This window comes from Tinamus guttatus, unplaced genomic scaffold, assembly GCF_059628265.1.
Source record: "Tinamus guttatus ecotype Peru unplaced genomic scaffold, ASM5962826v1 Tinamus_guttatus_pri_ptg000652l, whole genome shotgun sequence".
NCBI lineage: Eukaryota > Metazoa > Chordata > Aves > Tinamiformes > Tinamidae > Tinamus > Tinamus guttatus.
Genome location: NW_028289186.1, coordinates 1,308,803 through 1,328,009, shown reverse-complemented (window position 1 = coordinate 1,328,009; position 19,207 = coordinate 1,308,803). Strand labels below are relative to the sequence as shown.

General features: G+C 39.9%; 1 protein-coding gene across 4 annotated transcripts in view; it reads right to left on the bottom strand.

Moving 5' to 3' along the window:
* CLSTN1 (calsyntenin 1) overlaps nucleotides 1-18,639 on the bottom strand; it is a 33,878-nt gene extending 15,239 nt beyond the window's left edge. For 2 of the 4 annotated variants that reach the window (XM_088536121.1, XM_088536123.1), the window contains exons 1-5: nucleotides 18,558-18,639; nucleotides 10,656-10,778; nucleotides 3,233-3,262; nucleotides 1,566-1,761; nucleotides 509-717 (exon numbers count right to left, since the gene is read on the bottom strand). In XM_088536121.1, the coding sequence (XP_088392247.1) occupies nucleotides 509-717; nucleotides 1,566-1,761; nucleotides 3,233-3,262; nucleotides 10,656-10,778; nucleotides 18,558-18,621 (622 nt within the window). In that variant the 5' untranslated portion in view covers nucleotides 18,622-18,639. The remainder of the gene's footprint in view (nucleotides 1-508; nucleotides 718-1,565; nucleotides 1,762-3,232; nucleotides 3,263-10,655; nucleotides 10,779-18,557) is intronic. The other 2 variants (XM_088536122.1, XM_088536124.1) reach the window with 1 other exon arrangement.
* Nucleotides 18,640-19,207: the final 568 nt, after the last annotated feature.

Below are 19,207 nucleotides of genomic sequence, written 5' to 3'. Positions count from 1 at the left end.
TCAAAGGTCCAAAGATCAGAGGCCAAAGGAAATGGCATGTACAAATCACTACACTTAAAACCCAATATCCACAGCAGAGTTACTTTCCACAGCCAAATAAAATGCATCTCTAATATAAAAAGCACACACAGAATCCCATTTTTGAAAGCTGATTAGCAAAATGAATCCTAATATAGGAAAGAACAACCATAGCAGAAGAAAAAATAATTAAGAGCTAACTTAGATCGTAACACAGCTACCATATTTTCTTTGAGAAGTATTTTACAAGAAACAAAGAACATGCAGTAAATCACTACTCTTTACATTATTGGAGAGCACACATATTGGCACTCAAAGATAACTTCTCATTATAAATTTAAATTGCTAAAAAAAAAAAAATGTCCATTCAATTATACTCTATAAAATGGTTATAGCAGGGTTATTTTGGTTTTATGCTGACCATTTTGAAACACTATTCTTAAGGAGTAAACTACAGTGTTTCCCACCGTGTCTCCCACACTAGTCTTACCGTCTTTATCAATAGCAAAAGGAACATCCGGAGTAACAATTTCATAGCTGCAGATCTGGCTGAACTGAGGTGAACAATCTGCATCCACTGCTTCCACTTTCAGGATGTTGTCATACCTCTTCCCCTCAATAACTGTGGCCTTGTAGGACTTCTCTTTGAACACAGGAGCATACTCATTGACATCATTCACCTGAATGTGGACCGTTGCTCTGGGAATAGGACAAAAAAGTGAGTTTTCTTTGTATTGCAGAACTCCCATTCAGGCAAAGAATTTTTTTAAAAAAGCTCTTTTACAGATGAAGCCATTCAGATTTATTTTTGGTTCTGCTGCCTATTTAAGGTATACAGCTAGTAGAGTAACAATTAATACTAGTCACCAAGATGATGCTACTAGCCTAATCCTCATCTTAGGTCGCTCTTTGCCTAACACAAACAGTAACCTTCACATGCACTGCAGATGTTTCCACCAGGGTGTTGTACAGTTCCTTCTCACATGGATTTTCTAGCAAACATTCTACATTGTGGTTTTCCTTCTAGACACAGATTAGTTGAAGTTAGCTTTGTTCTCATTCTTTAATCTAGGCAGGGAGGAATCTTATGCTATTGATCTTGTTTATTTATTTATTTATTTAGGTGAAGTTGCCCAGAAATGACATGAAACCTTTATTCTTTACCATTTTGTCATGCTTAAGACAATGACTTCCTGAGTCAGTTTCTAGATATTAGAAACTGAATTCCAAGCAATTTCTAAGTTTAATAGACCAAGCAAAACCTTTAGCAACTCAAGCCATAAACTACTTCAGCAGTTTTTCTGGCTCTGTCTAGAAAATTTAAATTTTCTAATGTAAATTCCGAGACAACAGGAAATAGTAGTAACATCTAGAATATAGCTAAAGAGATATCAAAACAGCTCGTTTCAATTTTGCTACTATTTATATTACCATAACATGAAAGTCACTTGGTTCACATTCCCTCTACACATGCAGACCATAAATCGCAATGTGCAAGAGACCACTTGAAAGCAAACTTCCCCTCAGCCAAGCACAAACGGACTTACTTGTGGGATTTTTTTGCATTTGCTCCATCTGGTCCCTTTCCACAGTCATAGGCCTGTATGGTGAACGTGTAGTCCTTCTGCAGTTCACAGTCAAGCTTTTCTTTAGAGCGTATTATTCCCTCACCAGTGGATTTATCCACTACCACTGCTTCAAAGGGGACATTTTGCCCATGAATTTTAAATCCACAAATCTCACCTAGAGATTCAAAGTAACAGAGGTTAGAATTGGTCAAAACTACTATTTTTTTTTCTTTAACAAATGACCAAATATTTTGCAGCCAAGGGTTTGTGAGGGTCTGTGGACAAAGCAAGAGCATTGTGCTTTAAAATGGGCGAGTTCTGGGAACTTTAGTAAAAAGAAGCATACGTCTGCCTTCCAAGCAACTTGTTTACTTTGCATCCATTCATGCAGGAATACGAAAGAGAAATGTAGACAGGCATTTCACAGGAGTACTTGAGGTAACTCTAGGGTAAGAGTAGATCTTATGAGAGCATACAGCCAAGGCCACTGGTAATATCTTCTATGCCAAGCTACTGGGAATAGCTGGGCAGCTTGTTTATTTTGACCAGAGCAAAAGGTTAAAACGCACAGTTACAAGTCAAGAGATGAAAAAGCTTCAAGTACCGGTTCAGCACCATAATTACAGAAATTCTGTCAACAGATCAAAGAACAAAGTCTTCCTGTGCAATGTACCTGGCTAAAATTAGGGAATCAAAATAAACTCCTAAATGAGAATGGTAGAAATACCAACTTCTCAGGCATCCATTTCAACAGCTATCTAATAATACAGCCCAAATGTATTAGTCAAGGAAGCTCTCACATGGAATGATTTATTAGGCTTTCTTTCTATTCAAGCTCTTCATTCTAACAAACTTGAATGAGAATTGTCTAGAACATCATTTGAAAATGCATCTAAGGCCAAGACTACATTACAAGCCATCTTGCTGGCAAAGCTAGCTCAATCTGCCAGCTTGTAATGAGGAGCGAGCCCTTGCTGACCTAGCTGTGCTAACAAAAGCCATGCAATAAACTCTGTTTGATCAGCTACGCTGTTTTTACCTTTGTAACTTATTTTGCTTTGAATATGGTTTTCTTGTACCAGCATAAAACACGCTTTGCTATTATAGCTGCAATGGCACCATGGTACCAAGAATGTGCTCCTACTGTAGACATAGTCTATTTTAAAAGTATGTTTTTATGATTCAGATTTTAAGCAATACAATGTACTCAATATAATAACGTACCCAAGTAAAATAATGTACTCAAGTACATACTCAAGCAAGCATACTATAGAGAAGGTGCTATAATGCTTTGGAAATTAATTATTACTTTACAAAGCATATGAAAAATGTAAAATGCCCAAGAGAAGTAAGCTATCAGTGAAAATATCAGAAAATGCTAGTTTTCCCAAAATATTATACAATGTCCAGGCAATCTAAAACAATACCAAATGGTTCAAATGGATGTCTGATTTACAGATATTTCTAACCAAGGGTTTGGTTACATAAATTTTTTTATCAATATATTTTAAAATAGAAAAAAACTGGGAGAATAAATGGGACAAAAGAACATGACAGGATCTTCTGTTTAAGTGCTGATTCCCCATTTCATAACCAAAGTTAGTGGGTTAATATTCATAAAAGGGATAGAAAGAACCCTTTATCACCTTCTTTGGTGACTGTCACCTCAAAACTCTCTAAAGGGAGAAAAGATAAACCCAAGTCAGTATTACAGGAAAGGTTGAAAGGGAGCAAATAAGGAAAAAGCAAAGATGCAGACATTACACAGAAAAGCTTTGGATAAATTGTATTTAAAAATTCCAGTGGTGATCTGCTGTAACTGTTACAATCCTAGACTTTCAGTTATTTTAAATCCCATTTAACCTTTTATCTCCAGGTTGTCATTTGTAGACTTTTGAAGTGATCTCCTATTTAAGGAAGACGTGTTAAATAATTTACACATTTTTTTGCCTACCATAGTAGAACCATTTCTAGAGTTAAGAATTCCCCTTTGAGTTGCAAGCTAAATATGTTTTTGAAACAGTGACTGGATTTTTGTGTTTACAAATAAAATTGCATTGGCCTATGTTGCATAACAGCTATCATTTGCAAAATTAAAATTCTACATCAGACTTGACAGTATTGTCACAATCTGTGATTATAAATATGCACATTCAGTTGTGATCCTGATGAACATTAAAGCTTTAACTTAAGAAATACAGGAGGGGGGAAGCCTGTATGATTTTTCTCACAGTGTATTTCTTTTCCATATTAAACTAAAAAGCTCCTTCTATCTTTTACTTTGCTGCTGAAATGCTGGAATGCTGAACACAGAGATTCTGGAACCCAAATAGAGTCCTCTGCTAATATCAGAGATGCCCTCGGGTAGCCTGGCGTGCCCACCCCAGGGACACTGGAAGGGTAGGGGCCTTCTCAGTGTCCTGCATCGTACCCCCCACCCTCAGGAAGGGAACTCAGATACAACTAGTTTGAAATGGTAGCTCATGGCTGTGTTTAGGCACTTCGTTAAAGCTTCTCCATTTTAATGCAAAAGACAGCCAACCAGGTTCTTCAGCCCCCTGAAAATTATATTGTCATTAAATCACAATGTCGTTAAAACCCCAGACTACCACCTTTTACCTATCACTTAACGTATCAATTATTTTTCCCGATTATCATTATCTTTGACCTGAATTGCAGTATAACAAAGCAGACTTTCACCCTTAAAATCATTCCCAGTAGATCTCCTGTCAGTTCTCACACTTTCCAATAAACTTGCAATAACACAGCTATTGAAGTCTCTATTCTACAACAGCTTTAAAAAGCGATGAGGCACTACAAGTTGCAGAGAAATATCTTCTTTAAAAATAAAAGGCAAATTTCCGATTCAACATAGAAGCATATATGTCATAGCTTTAATGAAAAATACCTTATAATAGTATTTTAACCATTAAACAGTATTATTAAACAGTATTAAACAGTAGCCCTTCTTTTTAAAAGTAGGAAGTTTCTGAAATAGCTCTCACAAAGGTTCTCCCTGAAACTCAGTTAGGATAATCCCTAGGTTTATAATAGGTTCTTTATTTTAATGCACTAAATATATTGCCTCTTACGGTCTCCACATAATTTATCTCAGTATATTATTACACAGGACATAAATATGACCCTGGATTTTAATATGTTTTAGTAATAGGATCATTCATGAAAATCTTACACTACTAAAATTCCTGGTTGACACCACTGAACACCAGCACTCCAACTGCAGCCTTTTAAATGCTGATTCTCATTTCTTTACACCCATCTTCCTGCCCCCTTCCAGCAATTCTAACATTGAGACAAGTGTGAAATATTAAGATTACAAAAAGAAATATACGGAAGAGAATACTGAAACACAAAATCTGATAAAGGAGGGAGGAGGGAAAAGTTTATTAATATGGCAGTTATCTGTCTGGGAGAAGGGAGGACTTTTAAAGCTGGCCAGTTCTTTACTGTCGAAGTGGCCTCTAACTCTGGCATCGGCACCAAGCTTGGCTGCCAGGAGTTCAGGTATTACAAGCTCCCAAGCGTAAGACACAAATCATCCCTCTGATAAATGGCCATGTGTCTCCAGATGCTTCTTAAGGCATTAAGGCTTCTGTTCAAGATGCATTATAGCTCAGCTCCTGCCAGACATTTCTCAGAAGAACTATTGATCCAGTACAATCATATTTTCCATTTCATACTTGTGAAGTGTTTTTACTACTAAACACCCAAATGCTCGTCATTGAAAAAGTTGTAGTGCATACAAACTACAATGTTACATACGATAAGACTGCTCTAAATAAGCAAATGCACAGCTCCCAAGCAGGCCTTTTAAGCCACAGTATCTCACTTCTCAGTATCTCTGCCATGAAAGGAAGCAAAATGAAATAATTTAATTGCCTAAAGTACGAATTACTTCAGAAATTAAAGCTCTCCCTCCTCTCTCCAAAACATATTAGAGATATTGTTGGAGGACTGTTTCAAGACAGATAAGACAATTTACAGATGAATAGTCCCACATATGGATGATACTCACTTTCATCTCAGTTATAAAATACATATTTATACAGTAGAGGTAAAAAGCCATTTAAAATGCTTTCATATGATTATAGAGCTCTTTCCAGTGATTTTTTTTCTTTGCTATAAAATAAGTTTAGTCCCAATACAATTTGTTTAGTGGGAAATATGCTCCCTAAGGTGTTTTACTATGTGATGCTGCGTCACAGGAGCACACTGCTTTTTCTCATTTCATTCTGAAGGTTGGATACGTTAGTGAAATAACTTTTCTACTCCTAGAAGAGAGCCAAGCTCAATTTGTAAATTAGCTTTTGTTTGATATACTGAGATTTGTTCAGCTATATAAAATGTAACCAAGATAGAACTTTGCAGAGTTCTGCTTGGCAATAAAGATAACGCGAGTTTGTGCAACTTACATTAGCCAGAGAACACAGCAATCCCGTCTCCTTGAAGCACTGTGCATTTCAGCAATTTCCCCTTCCCACTATAGTACAATCAAATGACACTGAGGATTTGTTGAGGGTTTTGTGGAATGAAAACGCAGTGGGATAGCACAAAATGAGAGCATTTATATTCAACCAGCTCTGAGCAAGCAGCAGTCACTCTTGGAAACTCACCCAGGAGAGCCTGCTATTACAGCGTTTTAGAAACTCCTTTAAAACAAGTATTTCTCAGTACCATAAAAAACTGAATGCTTATTAAAAAAGAGATCCAAGTTTAAAGTTCATAATTAGCGCCAAGTGTATTTGCATTAGTATATGTATGTCTGTGACGGGCGTGCTCCTTCCCCAGCGCATCCTGCCTTCCCACACGCAGCCCTGTGCAGGTGTCAACCACCCCATCTTGGTGGGGGCCTCCCTGATTTCTCCCCCACTCAGACATTAACCATCAATAACAGTCCTGATGGCTGCATCCTGACAGGGAGATAAGGCTAATTGTGAATACAGCAGCCAAAAGTGCCCTGAAATGAAAGAAAGACTATTATACAATCATCTCATCCCATAAATGAGGAGACGGCCCGGGAGCCCATGGAGCTCTCCCTGCATGGCAGCGGGCTGCACGCCAGGATCTCCCCTTGGGCAGGAACATCTCTCAAGGATAATCCTCAGGGTTGAGAGATCCTTGCCACTACATGTCCGTGCTAAGCGACTCTAGCACGCTCTCTTTTTGAACTTGGTCAACAGTTTATGACTAAGGATTTTTTTGCCCGGTTATGGCAGTGAAGTTTACAAGTCTGTGATTAGGATTGGATTCAGCCTCACCCAGACTTTGCTCAGGAGGAATCTGGAAGGCAAGGGGGTCCAATCTGAATCCCGGGACTCAACAGGAAGGTGTCCTTGAGAATTCTGTGTATTGTCTTGTACCCCATGCAGTAAATAGGTGACCTTGCCATAGAATCTCGTGAAACCATTGTCCATACCAATAAAACCTATTACTATTTCTTTCACATGAGTGAAGTGCCTTATGTCACTCACCCCCACCACCACTCATTCCTTGACAATGCATAATAGGTACCAAACAAAATGTCACTTATGCATGTCTTAAGTTGGCTGAAATACTATCGCAACAAAATTTACTCTTTGGCTTGCTAACAAACTGCCAACAAACAATATTTGTCAGATGCTCACTGAATAACGCATGCAATTTGACAAGAACAACACCCGTATCTGTTTGATACCACAACGTCATTCATCTTCTGTCCACACCATTTCTTTGCAACCATCACCCAGCTGAGAGCAGCATTACACACCAGGCTACCGCAGACAGGACGTCAGCACCGCTCCCTGCCCTGAACAAACACGGCTTGGCAGCGCGGCGGGGACACACGGCACCGGCAGGACACGGGACTGCACACACCTCCGGGGAGAGGCCAGCAGGGCGCCTCACAGGGTTTGGGTTGGTTGGGCTTTTTAGAGAACGAATAGAGATGCTGCAGAATGAATAGAGATTCTGCAAGACCATTTTGAAAGCTGTAGGAATACTCGTGTTCTAGGCTCCAAAATTCCTAACTCCCACAAAAACGCTTCTTGCATCCTTACTTAACAAAGGGAAAGTAAATATCATGGCTGAAGAACAGTCTTTGCTAGCATTTAGAGAGCTTTTTTAATATATTACCGGTACATTAAAAAAAAAAAAGAAAAAGGAAGCAATTCAAAAATTTTGCTGCTGAAATCCTATTTAGACTATCTAAACAATTCATATTTAACTACATTAACACACAGATATAATGTTATTTCAAACACACCAAAATTTCATTTCTTTTTGCATAGTAAATAGGAGGGAAATCCATACCAAGAGTTTCAGACATTAGTCTCATTTTGGACAGATTACCCTTATGTGTACTAGAAAATGCAGTTGTTTCTTATGCTGTTTTTCAGCAAAGGCATTACGATCAACTTCCAGCTTGATTGAAACTGTAATTAGAAGTTTCACCACAGAATTTAAATAGTCTTTGTCTCAAACAGATCCCTAACAAACATCATGGTACAGGAAAGCAATTCCACAGAGGTTTCTACAAATCAGTTGGTAAAAACACACCAATTATCTCAGAAGAAGTCTCTGTAATCCTACTCATTTATGCACGTATGAATTTCTTTCAAAACATTAAAATTTTAGGATCCTACCTACTGCACAATGGCAGTAAAGCAATAAAATATTACCTTTCTCTGCCCCACAGTTCAAATACTATAACACAGTTAAACGAACTTGTTTCAAGATGCTTTGAGGTGCTTAAAACTGAAACAAAAAAGCTCAACTTTAACACTATAGACGTTTTTGAAGTGCTCGCTGCTCAGCTAGGGGGCACAATTAATTAAAACATCAACCTTTTGAAGCAAGAATAAATTTGATTTTTAGTAAGAATATACTGATTATGGCTGAAATAGACATTTAAGCCTGGAAGCACCATGTTTTGCTGTGAAAATATGTTGTTGCTAATCTAATGGGCTTCTCACACTTCAACACCCACACAGATGCTGCTGGACAATAACGACGCTATTCTCTGGGCTGGGACATGACTACAGTACCACCAACTAGAAGAAGTTGCTAATGCTGATTCAACACCACTCCCACACTTGATATCCTCCACGACAAATTCAAGTATTGTTCCATTTAATGGAAGACAAATACGTTTATAGATTCCCATAAAACATCTGTCATTCAAAACTTGCACAATGCAGATCCAATAATCTCATATTTAAAGAAAAATTTCTGTATGATGTTAGCATCCCATGTTCAGGACTTGGGAGAAGAGCTATTTTTAATATACCATTCTTATGCAGCTGCTTAAGAATTGTTGGATTTTGAAAGCCAAAACATATAATGTTTAACCTTTTTATAGAATCCATTTGCATATGTTAAAAACATTCATTAAGGGAAAGCAAGGTTATAGAATTTGGTTTAGCACAACAGAGAAGCTGTCTCATTTAACATCACTTGATGTGATGCTTTGACATTGAAATTTCCCCTGAAAATCTGACAAACTCCAGGAATATACCCTGCATGTACTTTCCTTAAGCTTAAGCTATTACTTAAATAACCTTCTGCAAATATCTAATTTGAGACTGCAAACCACTACAATTAATTAAAAAAACCAAAGATACCAGACGGTATTTTTCAAACACGGTTCTATAATATCTTGCCAAACCAAAGAAGTATTTTCCACATTACTGAACCCATTTAATGAATATTCTTAAACAGCAGTTTCCAGAAAGAGACTACTGCAGAAGACTGCAAGAGAACTACTGAAACTGTCAGCTCTCGATCCTAAGTCAAATTTAAATTAGACTACACTTCACAAATGGCTTGTGTATCATTCTCTCTACTCTTTGTTAGAAGAGAAAAATGCTCTAAGATGATCCCAGAGCAAAGATATTACAGCACACAGAAGCTAGGAGATTTGAATTCATTACAGACTCCCTGGCAAATGATGTAATGCCTGTCTGTGCTTTAGCACTCCAACCTAAAACTAATGGAGTATAATTCCTTTCCATCTAACTCCCTCTATTTTACCTGCTCAGGCTTCAAATCTTTTAGTTTAGACATGCTTTCTTTATGCAGCTAAACAACACCCTAGAAAAAAAAAGCCTTGACTGTCCCCCACTAACTTAAACAGAAACTTGAAAGACTATTACAAGAAGTCATGTTACTTTTAAATGTCATCATCAGTAAGCATTATGCTACCACACCATGTGAAAAGCTCCATTATCTGTGAAGATACTTTGCACACCAGCAAGACTAGATCCTGCCTACTTACGCAACATTCACCCTCTTCCTAGATGCAGGAACTGCAGAGAATTCTTAGCTGATGTTTAGAGACTTCAAAAGACCCAAGCTAACCAAACAATTCAACACAAAATCTCATGTCTCATATTTATCATAGAAAAGAAAGTATTGAAATCATGTGTTCTCTTATACTCCCCTTCTATTCTCCAATACAGACTAAGCTATACACCAATAGTGCATCTTGTGATTGAAGTCTATTTCTAAAAATATGCCAAACTGTTAGGCAAATTTATCAAAAAAGGCTGAATTTCTATAAAAACTCTCAGTCCAAATACTGCAATCTTGCAGAAGAAATGCAATCTTGATTCTACTAACAACTGTTTTCACTGTGTTTTCACGATCTATTAAGAAAAAGACAAACCAAAAACACTAAGAAAAATGAAAACTCTCATCGGACTAAGAAACTAACTTGTTCAGAATTTCTAGAGAGCATGTGAAATGTGAGAGGACTTAGGAAAAAATTACATGCTATGCAAAAAAAAAATCAGAAAAATTAATGTATATACATGAAACCTAACTGCAATATATACACATGAAAAGAAATACTGCAATCTAGTCTGAATATTTGGCAGATCTAGACAATCACAGTTATAGATATCAATAATAATAATATCTATGTGGTGCATAGACCAACAATTTTTATGGGACAAAAGGTGAGAAACATTATGCTAAGGCTGGGGAAAATACACTAAGTAACACACAACAGTTGCCATGAAAAAAGCATTTATACTTCTTTAAAAAAATTAATAATGCAGATGAATCCCTTACCTGCAAAACGCAGCGGTGCATCTTTGTCCAGAGCTATTAAGGGAGGATCCAAGAGTACTGTGTTGTCATTTTCTGTAACTATACCATGATAGGTTGTTTCAATCCATGGCTTATGTTTGTTAACTAAAAGAAAAACAAAATACAAGCTTAAGAAAGAGGTTTAAACTGACACCTATTTAAATAAAGACGTTTAAGTACTTAATTCATGAACATGCCTAGGATGACCAGTCTTGCTGGTCCAGAAGAGGCCAAACAGTTTTCAGAGTCAGCTTGCAAAAGCAACTTCTCCTAGTACATCATGAAACATACAGGACAAAAATCACATTATCTACTAGCTCATCATGCACTACCTGACATTTCAGTTTGGATTTGTCACTTCATGACATCAAAAACCTGTAACTTTCAAAATAACACAGCTGAGTCCTGTTACTTCACCCAACTAAAGAATTATACAAGTAAATCACCATCAAAGCAGGCAAAGGTGTAAGGCTGGCCTGTATCTCCAACAAAGTAAAATGAACTCCAGGTTTCTGTCATAGGCTTACATGGTGGAAGTCAAAAAACAGTGGTAAAAGAACGCTTCAACAAAATCTTGAAATCTTTTACTGGGTAGTAGCCACAAACTGATAAACATCTTCACACATAAAAATACATAAAAATACAAATTGTTTTAATGCAAGAACTGTTTAATTATTGCTATGTGGTTTTACTCAATATGGCAATACTATCTTTATCGACTCAATACACTGACATGGGCACATTTCCAATACAATATTTCCATAAAAAATAGCCACTTAAATGTCAACCACATTGTTCAATTCACCCAACGAAGTACACTGCTGCAACACTCTCCAGGGAACTTGGTGTTTCAAAACAAACTTCATCATGTTCAAAAGGACTAACACATCATTCCTCCCTGAGACCTCACCAATAACTGCCAAAGCGGCAGGCCCTAATTGAAACATTTCTCCTAATTCAAATCTAAAGAGAGGTGTTTCATTGATTCAGCTATGGCAGTTAGAAGAATAAAGAGAAGGCAAACGTGCACTTTCCTGTTGGCATTTCTAGATCAGTTTTACCTTAATTGAACATATCAGAACCTTTCCATTTGCTCATCTTATTCTTTGCAAGGATGTAGTATAAAGCAGCAAAACAGATTTCTTTGTATCTTTTTTCTAATGCTTCTGAATGTAGATTATAATTTTGTTCAGCACTGAGAACTCTTCTCCTGATTTAGCAACCTATGGTAAATCCCATTACTGTGGCACAGGGACTTCCATAAAGGTTTAAAAGACCATAACCACATATGAACGCAATTACGATGAGTATGATTAGCATAGGCAAAGTCTAGTGAATCTTCAAAAAAGAGACACAGTTAAAAGTGAAGCCATGCCATTATACGGTGCTATGGCTTAAAAACCTAAAGCTTAACCTCCTTTATGATTAGGAACGCTAAAACTTCACCAGCTTTTAAAACATAAACCTTAAATCCCTTTTTGTTTATGAACGCTAAACATCACTGGATTTTAAAATATTCTCAAAACTTACGGCTGAATATCCAGGAAAGGCCGGTTATCCTTACTGGTAAACTTCTGACCCCGGTATAACTGCACAGTCAGAAATTTTCAATCCATCAACTGAAACATTAGATGCATCTTATAAGCAACAGGTTACTAGCAGGTCTACCTTACACCAACTAGAGAATTGAATCAAGTATTATTCTGCCTTTAGATGCATTAAACACCATTATATGTTACAGGGAACACTATCATACTTTTCTCCTCTTTATGTGTTGCGAAATTCCTTAGGTCTGCAGAAAAAGTTGTCTTAAACCACACTACTAATTTCAAACCAAAACAGTCAAACCATTCCAAGCTTGACACTAACAAAGTGCCCTGAGCTGTTAATCTCTTGCCATTTAACAGGGATAAACTACACTGGTTTCCTTGAAATACAATATTCACACTATCTCTAAGCGCCTCAGCAGGAATCTGTTGTAAATCCCAACCAGCACTTAATCCAGTCAAGTGGGGGAGGCTTCCCTGACACATTACAGCAAGCTGACTTCTAGCTAGTTTTTTGTGGCCTTTAAAATAGCTCTGGTATCTACCCATGGTGCTGGAAGTTCTTACAGCACCAAAAATTTTTAAAAATGGCTAAGGATACTTCTTTTTCCTGGTAGCAAATGGGATTGTAAAGCTCAGGCTAGGGCCTCCACTTTTGCCAAGCTACAAATGAACAAGCACCTGCAAGGTCAACATAAGCCATCTGTCCAACTGGGTTTATTCTGAAGATCATCGCTGCTAAGTTTGAGGAGAAAAGGGAACAGATGCCTGATGCAATGAGGCATCTTATGTCTTGAACACAGGTTTCTAACCTAGCATTCACTCTAGGTAAATATGCTCAGTTTCTCATGAGAATGAAGACAGCAGCATCTACTAATACCGGCTAGACGTGTTACCAACTATTCTGCAGAGAGGGAATGCATTTTAAAGATGCTTCACCCAAGGCAATGGCTGATGCTGCAGAGTGCAATTGGTCAGTTCAACTACTAACAACTTTTTTTCCAGCTGTTTAAAAGCATTAATGAATGTAAAGGAATGTGTAGACAAGGCAGTAGGGTTTAAGATAGCTTGGAAACCTTATTTAAAAGTAACAATCGTTAGTGAGAATGAACTCAGTTCTAGTATTTGAATGTGAACATACTCGAAGTTAAATGTACTTTTAAAGTTCGTTCTGAGGACTGCAGTTATCTTCTGAAAACTGCTCAGAAGGTCACTTGATTTAAATGGTATGTAGCACTCACATAACTGAACATTTAAACACAGATCAAGATGTCAAAAAATATCTTAAGAATTAACTGGTAAAATATTTTGAATAAACTCAATATCAAGTATTACAGTACGTTAGCTAGTTACTAAACCTAGTGGCAGTAGGCAAACACGAGGGTTTTTTTAATCCACCTTTAAGACCCCATGAAAAAGAAGAGAATGATATCTGCTGTCAATTCAAATGGATTGAACTCAATGAACTGTGTAAACAGTCCTTGACTCGTGCCCTGAAGGTCAGACATAAATTTTGATTACTGTGCATCTTCTGCCCATTGTCTTCCTCTGGACGTGAGGATACAAGCATGCTTTTCAGAGACAAGGTAAGGATCCTAAAACAAGGTCTTGCCTTGAATATTCCTAAGTTAGTACTAATCTGATGAAATTTCAAGCAATATCAGTAAGAGAAAAGTTCATGAAAAGACAGAGAGCAGAAAAGCATAGTTCAGTATAAAGCATCTGTACAATAAAATATGCCTTCTCCACCCTGAAAGCAAAGTTTAATAAGAAAGGGCGTAGCATGGTTTGATTATAATGCATGTTTTGTTCCTGACCTAAAGTCACCAGCCTGCAATTCAGAGCTGTGCCTCTATTCTCTATTAGGAAAGGGGGAACATTAACTCTGCATATGAGCCTCTTAAAGTATCCCATATCAGTGACAGTGAAAAGGTGTTTATATAACTTCCAGAGGTCTTCACACATCTATAATTTTATCAAAAGTCATTGTATCATAGTAGGTACAAGCAGTGGGATAAAACTGAATGCAAGTTCTCCTCAGATGCTGAGCTTCCTGATAGCATTTAACTTTTCTTATCAATAGTGTGCTTATCTAGGACAAACAATTTCTATTACTGGGACATGAAAACTGTCAATGACGGCAAGGTATAGGGCGTTGAACTAAGAGTTAGGTAAGGGAATTGGCATGTATTAACACTGACTTCTAAGATACTTAGACGAAGGAAAAAAGCAGGGAGGGTGATTGAATTTCATTCCACAGTTTCAGGCCTCTACCTTGGAAGCTGTATTACAGTCACAGAGCACCTGTAATTTGAGCTCTGGAAGCTTAACTGTCATATAGAGGGAGCTGAGGGCAATTTTTATAAATTAAGCCATCAGAGTTTACAGTTTGAGCCTATATAGTTAACACTGATTCTCCAAGCGCTATATTCAAACTAACAGCTGTGGGAATTCAACAAGTTCTGACTTCATTAAACCAGATGCTTAATAGGGAAGGATCTGGTTTATCACCACTTGCAGTGAGTTCCTGTTCTGTATCGGACCACTCACTTAAATCTCATTTTACAAGGATGCACAAAAGAAAACTGAGAAGCTACTGTATATCCAGATGATTGTTTAGTTGCAATTTTGTATAATCCACAACTTCAAGAGAGTAACTGTTCAGAACTCCAAAAATCTTTGTCAGAGGTTATTCTGATCAAATTTTAATTTGGATGAAAGCCTGACAAGGAAAACAAAAATTGCCCCACCACAAAACAGTCTAAGCAACAGTGAGGCAACAAAGCCACAATTTTTTAAGTGAAATTCAGAATGTTTTAAACTAAACTGAAACCTTAGAATAGAAAACACAGGCCTCGCTTTAAACATTCACATAAAAATGTGTTCTCTAAGTGTTGCAAGTTACAGTGCAGGAGGGGAAATCATTTCCAACAGCTGTCATATTTATAAACCTCACTTGAAGGCAGAATCTTATTTACAAACACAACAAACCACCTCAGTACAGACAGCACTTCTAGCTCTCTCTCCTTGTTGACTATTTCCATTTAAAAATGGGGAAACCAACTGGGAGTAGCAGCAGTAAGTTGTTTTCAATCTCAGAATAAAGCAAGTGAGTTTAGTTGCTACTGAAGCCAATGAATCAAGAATCAGTGATAAACTGATTGAAATAGATGCAAAACAAGATTTAAATAAGACCAAGGCTTCCAAATAACCAAATACTTTTGTGTTTTGAGGTGAAGTTTCTATCTTTTACAATAATGATAATGGTACAATATCATGAACAAAATTTCATAGTGATTTCTCTGAATTTAAGTAGACGGAAGCAATAACTGCAGTTGTGAGATAAGGTTCACCAAAATCACAGAAAGTGTTTTTGTTCAGAGCGACACATCATCTTCCCTACCCCGCAGAATAGTTTCATAGCTATAAACTAGTAAACTATCAGATATTTAGATTTCTATAGCAGAAAGTGCTGCTTTACCCAGAATACTCAGAATTCACACTTAGACCTTTTGAGATAAGATTATTATGGACATTATGATGCCCTACGATTTTTTCTGAGTTTAACTTAATATTCATGAGAAATCTGCCTAACTTCTGTACATTCTTTAAATAAATCATTCCAATGATCTGAAAGTCTGCAAAAACATTAAGCTCTCAGACCAAAGATCCATTTAGGAGCCTAGAAAAGTTTCTGTCATTACATTTCCCTGACTATTTGGCAAAGATAGCACAACCTGTAGCTTAATGATATAGGGAAAGACAACTGGCATGATGATGCTGGAAACACAAAGCAAATTATGATTGCTCAGAACATGACCTCTCCTCCATTTCAATTTCTACAGCAGTGTATTATTTTACCAACAATATGGATAGGAAAACATTAATATTGTTCATTAGTTATCTGATCTGAACAGATGACTCAATATTATGTTCTCTTAAGCATAATGCATCATAGAAAGGTTTGGCAAGGAAAGTTGACATTTAAAGCTTTTACTCAGTTATTTGTGTCTCTTCTATCTTCCATGGTCTCTTACCCTTATAAATCCTTGGTGGAGGGAAAAAGGACAAATTTTCTCTCTGCAACGCTTTAGAATAATCTAAAATTTCTTTCCCTCTAAAAAAGCTACCAGGCCCAGAGTATTAGGGCTTTTGCCGTCTCAAACAGATACCTGCAATAAAATACTCGTAGTGAGAAAGCAGTTTGTGGTTTGGAATTAAGGCATTCATACCACCAGAAAACTTCCTGAAATTATCACAGATCAACAACGCTTCCTCGAGACACTAACATTTAGCCCTATATTCTACCTAAAGGACAGTAAGACACAAAGCAGCTGAGGCAAAAGGATATATTATGCTCTACCTGGTCAGTAACTGCAGGAGAACCTGCCATTACAGGCACCGCCTCTCCATCTGAGGAGTCCTCCATTCAACCTCTCTTCAGCTCTGCTGATAAACACCCAATTACTTCACTTGACAAAAACTGTTTTAGTACCCTACTAAGCACTGCTTTTCCACGGTGACAAGTCGAACAAGCTCAGAAATATTTTGTTCAACTTGACCAATTATATGTCACATATAATTAAACTAAGATTTTTGCATCATTTCATCTGGTAAAGAAATATGCTTCTTCAGCATAAAACCACTCTACATTCCCCCTAAAATAGCTACAGAGAAGATAAAAGGAGTATGAGCTATGCGGAGATTACCTACATCTCATCTATATTTCTGTAAGCTTACCCCCAAAAGATATTTCTATTTATTTTCTGTAAAAGAAACCACATTTCGGCCCCCTGGTCTAACTATGGAAATATTCCAGACTGCAGAGTGAAACTGATCCCTCTGGTCCAGGCTTTGAGCCCATTCCTGCACATCGCTGAACAAAACACTATGCAGTTTTCACTACTTACATGACAATACATCTTAGTGACCTTAGGAACAAGGATTTTTAAAATCACAGAGAAAAAAAAATGAAGCTTTACTTAAAAGAAATAGAACAGAACACAACACAAAATGGAAAATTTACAATAAGGGTTGCAAATTAATGTCTCTCGTAACAACAGGCAAATGAAAGTGAGTGGCTGGAGCAGTTTTCCCTAGTCAAGGTGTTCTCCATCATTTACTCGGATATTAAACGCATCCTCATGCAACGTTACAAACAGCTCTGCCCTCGGTAGCCAAAACATCCTGAGGACTAAGTTAAGAGCACACAGCAAGCCAAACCAAACCTCACACTGTAACTCGGTTATATGTAATTAAGTTTAACACAACAGGACTTCCAGGCGGCAGCTCGCTATATTAGATGGAATACAAGGACAACCTCTAACAAATTGCAGATGAAACAGCTGATTTGCAGACTTGCCTGGTACAACGCTATATAAACCTGACATTCACTGGGACAGAGATGTATTAGCTTTCTTCAATAAGATATTTTGACCTGTTTTATTCATAATTTCAAATAAAACCCTGTCAAATCAATGGGCTTGTTTCTGTACTACTCCAGTAAGCATTAAACTACAAATTTTAGTTCCAAAAATACTAATGAAAAGCCTGTACTTAAAAGATTGTATATGAATTAATTATGGACAGTAGGTACACAGTTGGCAGACTTCTTATTCACAGTAGCGGCTTCTTAATCCGACAAAGGGAAAAGGCACCTGTCCTTAAGTCGGTAAAATGATTTTTTTTATTATTATTATTTTAATTTATCGCACTGTATTTGCGAGCCGTTACATCGTGGCGACCGCAGCCTCCGCTCGGGCTGGGCACGGGCCCGGCAGCCCCGGCGCGCGGCGGCCCGAGCGCCGCAGAACTCGGGTAACCTTCAGGTGAGGCGGCGCGCGGCTGCCTCCCCCAAACGGCTCGCAGAGACCCGCAATGCGTCTGCTCCCACTCGCGGAGATCAATCAGCGGCCGCAGGGCCGGCTTTCAAGCGCGGCGGCGCCGCCGAGGGGCCGCGCGGCTCCGCGTGACGGCTGCCCACGAAGCCGGGCGCCCCGCGGGGGTTACGGCCCCTCCGCGGCCGCGCGCGGGCCCCGGCGGGCGGGCGGCCCGGTGGGCTCGGACGTGGCGACCGCCGCCCCCCGCGGCCCTCGCCCCTCCGCAACAAGTGACGCCGCCGCCCGCCCCTGCGCTGCGCTGGTGGCCGCGGAGCCGTTATGTAACGAGCGGCGCGGGCGGGCGGGGGGCGGCCCGAGCCCGCGCGCAGGTGAGCGCCGAGGGATGGGGCGGCCGCGCGCAGGTGCAACGACCGGGCGCCCCCCGGGTGTAACGGCCCCGGGGCGCCCCCGCCAAGGGCGCAGCGAGCCAAGGACGCGGCCCCCCCGCTCTCCCTCACCTCGAGCGGCGCCGGCCGCGGCGCAGAGCAGCGCGGCGAGCAGCAGGCGGGCGGCGGGCGGCATGGCGGAGCGGCGCGGCGGCGGCGGCATGGCAGCGGGGCACGCAGCGCCCAGCGCGGCTCGCGGGGCGGCTGTGGCGCCCCCGCTGGTGCGGGGTCGGCGCGGCGGCGCTCGGCGCGGCTCCGCTCGGCTCCGGGGAGGCGGCGGAGGGAGGGCGAGCGCTGCGCGGCCCCGCTCCGCTCGGCGCCTCTCTCCGCCTCCCGCCCGCCCTCCCTCCCCCGCCCCGCGGCGCGGCGCCCGCCAGCGGCTCCTAAGATGGCGGCGGCGCCGCCCGCTCCCTCCCGCAACCGTTACCAAGGAAGGAACCACCGCGGGCGGCGGCGGGGGGCGGCGCGGTGCGGGGGAGCCCATGGGCACGGCCGGAACCATTGCGGAGCGGGGGGGGGATTGAAATCCCTGCAGTGCCCCCAGGGCCGGGGGAGCTGCGGCCCTCGCGGCCGCGGTGGCTGCAGGCGGGGCCGAAGCTGCTCCCTCGGCCGCAGAGCATCCCAGAAGCCAATAAAACCTTTTAAAAAAACCTTAAAGTACCCTTTGTGCATGTTCTCAGCAAAAGGCAGCCGGTTCTCGGCAAATGCAACATCAAGGGCAG